At 18.5% G+C, this 12,914-nt stretch overlaps 1 protein-coding gene across 1 annotated transcript; it reads left to right on the forward strand.

Moving 5' to 3' along the window:
• Positions 1–2,025: 2,025 nt before the first annotated feature.
• MKS88_000172 (fam-l protein) lies at positions 2,026–3,036 on the forward strand (the record flags this gene model as incomplete). Its single annotated transcript, XM_067215639.1, has 2 exons — positions 2,026–2,112; positions 2,239–3,036. 2 exons carry the CDS (start codon positions 2,026–2,028, stop codon positions 3,034–3,036), a joined length of 885 nt encoding a protein of 294 aa, XP_067075978.1.
• Positions 3,037–12,914: the final 9,878 nt, after the last annotated feature.

Here is a 12,914-nt window from a genome sequence, read left to right on the forward strand (position 1 = left end):
TTTATGTACTTGTAAATTTTATAAAATACATAGTTGGTGTTTGAGAAAATTAGTTATATCCTATTTACATTTCAAATATTGTTTTTATAAATAATATTCTTCATACATCTAATGAAGTTTTTCTTTATACTTAATGGAATTATATTCTTAGCAACAGAAATCGTTTCATAATTATAAATTTTTTCTTATGAGCACTGAATATTATATAAATATATATGGATACATAAAAGTAGAAAAAAATATATTAAATAGTTTTAACATTTTGCATGTTTATACATTAGTTCTATTATAATAATGAATCATTTTCTGAGGTAATTTAATACTCTAATGAATTGTATATAAATATATATTTTTCTAAGCATATAAAAGTAAAATTGGTATTTCTCAATATTCATAATATACATATTTGCTTTATAAAAAAAAATGATACGTACAATATGTATCATGTGTATTTACATTGTGATATGTATGTGATCGTTTAAATTAATTTATAAAATTAGACTTAATATAACTTCTCTATCCTAGTGAATTAATTAATATTTTTAAAAATTATATAATTTTTTTTTTTTTATTGTTCTATGTGATCACTTGAATGAACATTTAAAAACATATTTAATACATTAGTTTAATTTTCATTATATTACGTTGTTCTTCGTATATTAAAATCAAAAACATATCTGTTCTCGTGTTTATATGTATTTTTTATGTAAAAGTAAATATAGCAAGTCATATTTATAAAAAAACTATTATGTGAAATATATGTTTTATAACTTATTTGATATAAAGATATTTTCAGTAGATATTTTTTTTTTGTGCGAGTATGAAATTATGAATACATTAGTATATAATTCTTTTTTAAAGTTTAAATTATTAATAGAAGATTATCGATTTAAGAATTCTTGAAAGATTATTTTTATTTAGAGTTTTAAAAATTTATACGATTACTTTTTATGTTATGTAATTTTTTGTGCTAAGAACATTTTTAAAAAATTAATTATATGTGAAACATATATTGATAAAAAAAAATTATATTGACTTTGCTATCGAATTAATTAAATAACTAAATTATATTAACTATAATGTTTTTATGTAATATACCTTGTACAAAATTTCTCTATAAATATTTAATAATTTTTTATTATATTTCTTATAAATATGTATATAACATTAAAAAAGAAAAAGGTAATATAAAAAAGGTCGATGAATTTATAAACATTTCTTATAGACATAATAGTATAAATAATATTTAATTAAATACTATAACCTTCAATATTTATATTAAGGAAGTAAATGATCAGTTCTTATATATCTTCCAAATATATACTTTTCTAGTAGTTCATATACTATAAATTTGATGTTATAAATACATTATAAATCATAATATAAAGTGTATTATTATAAAAGAATTAACAAATATACGACGAAGAGAATAAAAAGAAAAGTTGTAATAAATGTTGTTTTCTTCATTTATTATTGTATTATTAAATTTATTAATAATATTATGGGAATAACCAGTTTTTCCTTGATATATAAAATAAAAAGATATACAAATTAATAAGGATACATCAATTAAATGAGTTATACTTAATATACAGAATAACGTATTATGTATGCTCTCTACATTCTATATTTTCTATATATTCCATACTTGGTCATATTATGAAAACATATATATAATTTTTTATTTTATTTTGTAAATTAAAAAAATTATTATTTAATTAATTTACTGTATTTAATAAATAACTTATATACACTGAATATTTATTGATGAATTATATTTATAGTATATTTTATAATGTTACATTTTTATAAATAATATTAACATAACAATTTTAGATTATATTTTTGAAGTTATATTTCCCTTTCTCATTGTAAAACAAATTGTAATTATACATTGTTTTTAATAATTTTATCAAAAAAAAAAAAAAAAATTAAATAAATAATAATAGGGTTCTATATCATTAAAATTATCTTATTGTTAATTATATCATTTCTTCGTTTATTAGCGTATTAAATACTTATATTATGGAACAAAAATTTAAGTCTTTAATATATAATAAAATTCCTACATTTATATTTTTAACTTGGATATGTCATTCTTACATTTATATGGTTATAATAATGTCTTTTAAGTGTATATATATTATTTATTTTTTTCTATTTTTATTATTGTTAGTGTTTTGTTTTACTGAGAATTTATTCATTTGATTAAAAAATAATTTTTTTCTATTTTTTCAGAGTAGGCAAAGTAAATCATTGGTTGAATGCTACAACCAACATAGAAGGTTATACGCAAAAAATTACCGTTTACTGGCAATATATAAGCAAGATAAGGATTCAAGTATTGTGTATTTAAAAAAAGAGATACCAAATCGAGTAAACAATATAAATGATATGTTTAATAATGAAAAATATTCCTTGGGAATAATTGAACAATTAAATGGGAGTTCACAAGGAAATAAAAGAAGACATCAAAAAGATATGAAAAATAAATCTTGTATATTTGAAACTAAAAAATATTCCCATTTAGAAAAAAAAATCTTCAAAGAACTTGATTATATAGATTTTCTCAAAAACAACAAAACAATTAGTGGTAAAATTTACAAAAAAATAACACTTAAAAAATATGGATTACGAATTGCTTTACCTATAATACTATTTTTGTTGTTAATAACAGTATTAGTACTCGATTTGTCATGGGGCTTGTTGAAGAAAGAAAGTATATGGAAGGCAATAGGTTTAGGTAAAGAGCAATTAGAAGTATTGGAAGGCCCATTATCGTTCATTTTAGAACCTTTGTCAAAGTTAGAATTTTTTAAGCACAATACACTTGGGGGAGCAACTGCTAGTTGTAGTTTGTGCGCTAGTGTTACATCTCCCGAATTAGTTAGTAAAACATGCATATTAGGACAGTTATTTGGACTTTTAATATATGTCATACCTTTCTTTATTTTAGGTGTCACAGTTATATCAGCGATTTTTTTTTACCATAAAAAAGTTAAAAAATACGAAAAAATTAAGTTCAAGAAACAGTAAAATGAACAATAAGAAATATGTTTCATTTTATAAAAATTTTTTTAACATGAAATAATAGCTGTAAAATCATCATTCAATACTTCTTAAACATATCTATAATTATTCATTGTAAATATGAATTCATAGATGTAATCTGTGTGATATACAACAACAAAAAAAACAGGATCTTCTATTTTTGTATACTTGAATTTTCAATGTTTTTTAATTTGAATTATAAATTATCTTTTGTGTTTAACTGTATAATGTTTTTTCATATGTACATTATTGTATTTAAATAGAATTTTAAGAAAAGTATATTTATATATGTTATATTAATATATAACGGAATAATTCATGAAAATTACTGATGTTTGATAATTTATACATGAATTATAATGTCATGATTTTTTTTTATAGTTTTATGTGCTAAGATGATTATTTTTGCGGTTATTAAGAAAGTATATTATCAATTTCTTATTAATGATAAATGTCCTATTTTGTTTTGATGGAAATTTCTGAATATTATTTGTTGCAATTATTTGCATATATTTTTTTCTTTCATTGATAAGAAACATATTATTATTCCATAAAATGTATTTTAATAATGACATATAATATAATTACTGTAAATAATTTTCTATGAACTTTTTTTTTGTATGAACTAAATTTGAAAATATATGTATATATATTCTTATTAAATATCGATTATTTATAGTGATTTTCTAATTTATGGATATTATAACCTTGCAATTAAATTAAAAATAAAATTAATTTATTATTTTATTATTGTGCTTAAATGTGGTATTAGTTTATTTTTGTGGAAATAAATTAAGTAGATATTGTATCTAAATTTTATAAATAAATCTATATATATATATATTTTTTTATTTTATACATTATTAAAAAATTATTCTAATGAATTAAAAATAATTATACATTTATAGATAAGATGTATAAATCCTTCTTTTTGTATATCTGTAGTAGTATATTTCTAATAATACTTTATATATTTGTTAAAAGATAAATTATTATTAGAAGTTGTAAAAATAAATAGTTAGGTTTTATAATCTTATATCAATATTCAGGTATATGCGTATGTATTTTTGCTATTTTTTATGTTCTCAAATATATTATTAGCCAAGTTTATTTTAAGAACATATAAAAAATATATAGATTATACAAAAAAATAGTAATTCTTTAACATATATAAAGCTCATTTTTTAAATTTAAAATAAGGTAATAATACAAAAAAATTTTGTTATATATTATTAATATATAATTAATAATATTTAAATTTATTAAATAGGTATTAATAAGTTTTATCTTATAAAGTGATCCATTTGCTGTTAGAATGTTTAATTAAATTAGTGTAATATGTTCAGTTTTCCATTAATTTTTTTTTGGAAAGTAATTTTAATCTAAAAATTTCATTTATTATATTTGATTTTCTATAAATAGATACGAAATTATTATTGTGATAGTAATATATATTTTAGTTACTATACATAGCAACTCATAAAAAGTGTTTATTAAATTAGGTTGGAAATAGATATTTTTTTTTTTTTTTTTTTTTTAATATATGATGTATAAAAGTAAAATATTCTAAGAGAACTAATCTATCATATGCTAATTCTTCAATGTAAAAACTTTTAAACATTAGATATGTATATACTTTTGCATTCGAAATTGGTAAAATATTTTAATATCATAAAAGATATTAAATTTTTTTATTTCTATATGTAATATTATAATACTTGTTATATAAATTTTCATATATTCATGAGTATTTTAAAATGTATACTTCAAAAAATTTATTTATTTCATTTTTCACTTTAAATATCTATTCTTATAAAATGTTAACACAATTTCACTCGATACTTATATATTTTAAAAAGTCAATACTAGAAATGAAATTATACACTAGTAATTTAATAATGTTATTTATTAAATAGATGTTAATATAAATTTTTAAGCTAAGTAGGGAAAAACAATTAAATTATCCTTTATTATTATTAATTATAAATTATTGTTAAATGTATGGAGGAATATATATGTTCTACATAATATGTACCATGTCATTATTGTTCTATTCCTTTTATAGATTCCTTGGATGTTAGTGAATACATAATATTTTAAATATAATAGTTAGAATATTATTGTGAGTCTAATTATTTATTAAGTAATGTAATATTTTTTTTGACTATGATTACAGTGCATGTGTTGTTTTCATGTGATATGAATCTTTAAAAAAAATACTTGTTTACATTATATGAATAATGAAATAAGATAGTTAATATATTAAGTACATTTACTTTTGTTAGATATAATATATTAATCTACTTGTTAATTGTTTTATATTCACTTGAACTGTTTCTGAATATATGTAATATTTATTTTATATTTAAAAAATATTATAAAAAAAAAAAATATATATGTTAATTAAAACTAGTTATTTTAGAATTAGTAAAAAAATATAATATGCAGAAGAAAAAAATATAAATAAACAAATATCATATTTATAGTTAATAAATTCCTGTATGGTTAGTTAAATATTCTCTGATATATCATTTAATATTAATATATTATTTTGTTTTGAATGATATATATTGCTGATATTCATATGGAATACTGTAATATGATCTCGAAAACAAATTTATAATAAATTAAAATAACCTAATTATTTCACTTAGTAAAACAATTAACTATTATGCAGTACAATAAAATAAGGAAATAGTAAAAAACATTTTTATTCTTTTATCATTATTAAATGCTTTTCTTTTATAGAACATTATGTTTTAGTGTAGATATTTGTTATAACTACAAAAATAAAATTATTTAACATTATTACTTTTATCAGTTATAAAATAAGAATTTATCATTAATATCGTATTTATTTTTGTTTATTCATGATTTCATCTAACGTTTTATATAATAATTGCATTTATTTTAACATTTTATTCATGCGACCTAAACCTACATTTTAGTGTTTGTACACCTCTCCTCCATATACAAATTTATATATTCTCCTTTGTTTTGAATTTTTATGAATTTTTTACAAATATATACATGAATATATGAGAAATGAAGATATATTAATTGTGTAAATATATATTTAAAACGTTGTTCAATTTTGTATTTCCCCTTTTTATTTATCTTTTACACTTCTATGTGTTACCTTCCTTTTTTTCTGTATATATTTTCTTTTACCCTTGCATTTAATATTCGAAAAATTATAATTATAAAACATAAAATTTTTATATTTTAAGTAAATCACCATGTACAGTAATTTAAAAAAAAAGGGAAAAACTAGAATTAGTTTTTTGCTATTGTCACGAAGTTAGTGATGAATGTATCGAACAATGAACAGTTATAAGAATTCTTGTATTTTATGTAATTATAATTATAAATTTTAATTTGCTTTCTGTTATTTTTATAGTATTATTTTTTATCTAAAAGATAAAAGATAGTGAACAAACAATTTTAGTAAAAAAGAAAATAGAGAATAGAGATCATAGCAATATGTAAAATGTAAAAATAGAAATAAGCAAATAATCAACATTACACTTTAATTTATTTAAGTTACATTTTTATCTATTGGGGGGACGTAATATTAGTAAAAGAATGTTATTCTAAAAAAAATGGCAATGAAGAAAAAGAAATACGATAGCTAAGAGACCACGCAAAAGTAAAGTGGAACAAATGAAAACAGGAAATATAAAAAAAAAAAAATAAAATAAAGTACAATTAAGTATGAAAACAAATATATAAGAGTAATATACATTTAAAAAATGTTTCTTATATTATTTCCCTGTGTGAAGGGACAATTAAAAAGAAATTCTTCTATAAAAAGAAGATGAATATAAATATAAATGTTTAATGGAAAGCATATATGAATAATAAAATTAGTAAAAGTAAATGTTTACAGCTCTCTTTTACTGCATTTTTTCTTGTCTTTGTCCGTGTACGAGGACTAAAAACTGCGAAAACAAATTTATAATTATGTACGTTATTCGAATATATGATTATAAAAAATAAAATCTATTTTATTCGAAAAAATTTTATGTATCATATATGTTTCTACCTCATGTACATGTAACTGAGAATGCATATATGTATATATATGCATGAAATAGATAGGATTATGTGTCCATTCATTTGTTTCCACATATGCACATTCCTAAATTTCATATTATGCATATTTATTTTTATACGTATAAAATACATTATATTATTTGATCATATTTTAAAGGTGATAAAGGAAGATTTTACTCCTGAATAAAGGACACATAATCAAATTAAAACAAACAAATGAAATAAAATGTATTTTATATGGAATGATTTATCTTTTCTCACTTACGATATGGTCTCATTATATTATTATTGTAACTGAGTTTAATAAATATATGTGTAAATTTTTTTTTATGTTATAGTCCCCATCAAAAGAATACTTTTATAAAGGTGATAATGTGTACATAGATCGTTTAAAACAAAATAAATCGACTAATACATCTATGGTATGGATGTAATTTCATGTAGATAAATAAATGAAATAGTTTGAGGATACAATTACGTGGATGTCCATGTATGTTCATTGGATAGCATTAATCGTGTGTGAATATTTATGTAAGCATATAAAACACACTTGCATATATATATATTACTTTTTTTTAATGAACTATCTTTCCTTGTACGTGTTAGAATATTTATGTTGTCAAGTCATATATACATGTGAATGTGCATGTATATATAAGCAAACTTTTGCATGTTGATATTTTTCTTTTCTTGTTTTTTAACACATTACCATATTATTTGCTCACATTTTAGATATATCTATATAAAAGTATATGCAAATAGGATAGAAAGAGTCAAACTATAGAATACCAGTATATGACAAGAAAAAATATCACCAATGCATAATGTTCATTGAAAAAGATATTTCCCATAAGGATGATAATAAAGAAAAACATTATACGGAAATATATACGGCAACTAAACAGGGTTTAATTTATATTAATCAGATGCACAGTAAATTTGTCCAACAGAATATGTATTATATTACATTCAAATTACAAACGTACTTTTTATTAAATTTATCGAATATTCCTATTCAGAGTTTTAATTAGCACAATATTTGTAAGCATTGAGAAAACCAATACACATACCTAATGCAAATGATTATAGTGCAATGTTATAAAGAAAAAATATATAAGTTAAACTCCTTAATCATTTTTTTAGTAATAATTTCTTTAGAATTACCAATAAGTATATTTGGCCTTTTATATACAGTTTGCAATTGTTTTGGTAGTTCGCTTTTATCATGAAAATCTAGTATTTCTAAATTTGGACATGTTAATGGTTATATACTATATTCTGCTTACTTATATTTTTTTACTCGAATTGATTCTTTTATTTCTTCAAGAACATCATCAAAGTAATTAATAGATGATAACGAATAATGAGCATTTTCGGAATTATCTTTAAATATTAATGAACTACTTGAGTTTTGAAAATTATCTTAAAAATAATTTTTTAAATTAAATACTGTCTTCTGAGAATCTATATTTGTTTCCGTATATAATAATCTGTGTAACCTATATTTGATGTATTATTTATGTTGATTTTTTATTCCATATTTTGTCAGAATTAGTTCACTGTAAATTAAGATAAATATATAATATTTATAATAATATCTGTATTTTTATATTAATATATTATTCATTTTAATATAAAAATGTAAGATTACAAAAAATGTATACAAATTATTGAATATAATAATTAACTTTATAGGAATATTGGAATATCCACATTAAAAAAGTAAAGAGGAAAATGTTATTTTTTTGTTCTATTGTGATGAATGTATTTAAAATACTAAAACTTATGTGATGATAAAATTTTAAGGAATATATTTTTTTTTGAAAATATTCAATATAATATTTGATATAATTTTTTTTTATTTAAAAAAATTTTTAAATTTATATCTTTCTTAAATTAGTATTAACTATAAAATATATTCAACATAAAATTGAGAAATGATGCATTAAACAAAAATATTATACTAATTTTTCTATATAATAATATTTTTAATTAAAGTAATATAGATAAAAAAGGTTTAAGAAAAAACATTAAAAAGCGTATAACCAATTATTACATAATAATTGCAACTAGGAATAATGTAAAAAATTTATTTCAAATATTTTGTATATACTTGTATATTTTTTGCATTAAATATAAATCTGCTTTCTTAATTTATCTATGAAACTCAATAGGAAGATATAACTTTATAAGGCATGAAGTATACAAGTTATACTTTAAAAATATAGAACTTTTAAAGGATATGTTGATTAAAATAGTAAATAAAATTTTGCAGTCTCTTAAAGCATTACATATGACAAATATTTTAAAATAATTTGAAATAAGCATAACAATTAGAACAACAAAATGTGTTAAAATAAAAATGTTTTAATAAAATTTAATTTGCGTTTAGCATTATAAAATATTAACAACTTATATATTTCAACTAAAAATGCTTAATAGAATCTTAAGGATAAAATATATGATATCTCAGTGAGTTAATTTAATTATATATTGATAAAACTTAAAATAAAGTTTTATTTTTTTAAACAATATGAAACAAAATTTTGTTAAAATCTTGTGATATTTATAGCCTTTTATATTATTGAATATAGAGGTATATTAAAGATATGATATAATATTAAAAATAAAAATTTGAAGTATAAAGTTTATTTTAAATTCTTACGATTAAGTAAGAAAATACAATTAAAAAAAAAAAAAAAAAAATTTAATAAAAAATAACAAATTTATATAAGAATGTCATAAAGAATAATATATACATACTGAGCTAACATTTTTATGATACTTTAAATTGGAATTATATTATATTTAATATTATGTAGTAAGAATATAATTATAATAATATAGTAAAAAAGTTCAGAAAAATGTATTTTAGAACAATAATAAAAAGATTATGAATTAAAAAATATAAATTAGCCTTATGATTAATATAGAAATTATTAGTTAACATTATTCACATGGTTTTTATAATATTAATTTAGAAGTTATTGAATTTTTTTCTGCAATTATTAATATTCTATAATTAACCTTTATAACTTGATATAGAATAAATATATTTGTGATTTATGAAATACATCTGCCTTATAAAGTTTAAATATCAAATAATTCATATTATCATCTTCTATAAATATTAGGTTTATAATTATCATACATTACTATGTTTATATATGTTCTTTATATATATATAAATGTTGATGTACAGGTTGGTAAAAAAATTTTTTTTTTTGTATATTTAGATGATTCGTTATGTATAATATTATTTATATTGGTACATTTAAAATATTTTTCTTATACTATATTATTATACATATATAATAAATTCATAGATATTGTAATGTACTTTTTTTGTATAAAAAAACTGAGGATAAAATGCGACGAAGTATATTAAAAAATTTCATTGGAATATCATTTACATTTAAAATTAATTTATAAATAACTTCATAATATTTCTATATAATATTTTATTATTTTGTGTGTACTTTCTTATAATTAGTCAATATATATGTGTATGAATAAAGAATTTTTATTTTTTGAAAACAATAAAATTTTGAAATTATGGATTTCTAGTTGCTATTTTTTTTTTTTTGTTGATGTTGCTGTTGAGAAAATAAATAACATTATTATCAGGATTAATGTATTTGGATAATATATTGTCTACATAATATCGCATAGAACTACTTTTTCACAATTCTATAGAAAAGGATGACGAAATAGTTATACTCTATTTTCATATAATATTATGTAAATAATCTTTATTTAATCTGATATAAATATATTGTATATTTATAAGATCACAAGAAATAATGAAAAATATACAAATCTTATGTTAGTGTTTGAGCAAAAGGAACAATTTGGAATACATGTTTTTATGTAAAGAAGTATTTAATATGAAGTAATATCTGTAATATTTTTAGTGTTATACATAGAATACATATAATCTCTAAAATATTGTAAATGCATATGTGTACATCCGGTTATTTTGATAAGCAACAAATAAAAATATGTGTTATTTTTTTTGTGAATTTGTAAATTTTAATAATTTCTACTTGGTATTTTAGCGTACTATTTAATATTAATTAAAAAATATTAGTATTATATATATATTTGTATACATAAGTATTTTACTATGAACAGTATATATTGAGGATATAAAATAAATAAATGATAAAAAAATTCATATAATTTTATGGAATTCCCATAACTTATGTTTTAAATTATGATTTTTATATTCAATTTTGCATAATATTCTAGTCTAAATGATTATTTTTTTAGATAATTAAAAAAAAGTCATTATTAGTTTTAAATTAATAACATGTGTGTCTTATTTTGTGTTTTGATGTAACTACTTTAGAGTATTATGTTTCATTGTTATATATATAAATATCTATATAATTAAATTTTTTACTCCAAAATACTCTTATTACTTATTATACAAAATATGTTTTATTAGTGATGGGTTATCAAACATAGATGTATTGTAAAATTCATTTTAGCTTTTTTTTCTAGTGTACAAAAGAGAAAGTATAGATAAATAGCAAAATATCATGTTTATAAAATGAGAGTTACAACAGTTTAATAACTTCAGAATTTTAAAATATAACAAGAAAATAACAAGAAAAAATTATTGAACAGTATATTATTGTTTATAACTATAGTGTTAATTCAATATTTCTGTAGATAATTAAATATATATTAAGTTAAAAATTTATAGATGAATATGTTTTATATATAAATGTCAATAAAATATTAAATTAACGTTAATGATATATTAATGAATAATATACAAAATTGCTATTTGGGTTCTATCATGATAGTGATCATCTAAAATTATTTTATATATCGGCAAAAGGCTAAATGAACTTTAGGGTTAATAAATATAAATAAATTTTTTTTGCAATTTTTAGGAATTTTGTATTTATTCAATTTTGCTTACTATTTGTTATTCTTTGATATATATATATTAAGTATAATTTTAATATTATATTTAGGATACAACAATACATATATTTTATATAGACATTACTAATTCTTTTATATGCTCATTTTTTAAAAAAAAGGAAATAAGAAAATTTTTTTTTCAATATATAATTCATAAATTTAGTTTTAGGATTTAGAGTTAGGATTCAATTTATTACTTTAGAATAGTAATTATTTATTAGTATAATTTTAGTTTTAGTAGAAGTTGTATCTTATTAATACTGTGTATCACAAAACTTCTCCAAAAGAGGTGTGGATATCGGCATTAATATTTTTATAATAACATTTACATAATTATTAATTTAATTGCATTTTTTAATAATTACTTAAATATATGTAAAAAAGTAAATTTATAAAAAGAAATTAGAATTTTTATTCTTTATAAAATTATATAAATACATTATACAATCTAGATTATTTGTATTTTAAAACCTTTAATCAATATCTACTCTATATATTATTTATTTTAATTTTTTATCAAATTCTTTTTAAAAATATATGTTTACTTAAAAAAAAAAGAATAAATTAAAATCGATACATTTAAAAATTATTTATTTAGAAATATTCATATATATTATACTTAATTAGATATTATAACCTTAAACATATATATTACAAAAATGATGTATTGTTCTAATTTATTTATAAAATAAATATTTATTCATAGATTACGTAATATTTTATAAATATTTTTTTTCATATGTACAGTATTCCGTGGAAGATTGAACATAGTACAAACACATAAAAAAACATATTAAAAAAAATAATGCTTTCTTTATTTATTATAACTTTTATTATAGTTTTATATAATTAACATCATTTAACAATAA

Source organism: Plasmodium brasilianum, assembly GCF_023973825.1.
Source record: "Plasmodium brasilianum strain Bolivian I chromosome Unknown PB_00_04, whole genome shotgun sequence".
NCBI classification, from domain to species: domain Eukaryota; phylum Apicomplexa; class Aconoidasida; order Haemosporida; family Plasmodiidae; genus Plasmodium; species Plasmodium brasilianum.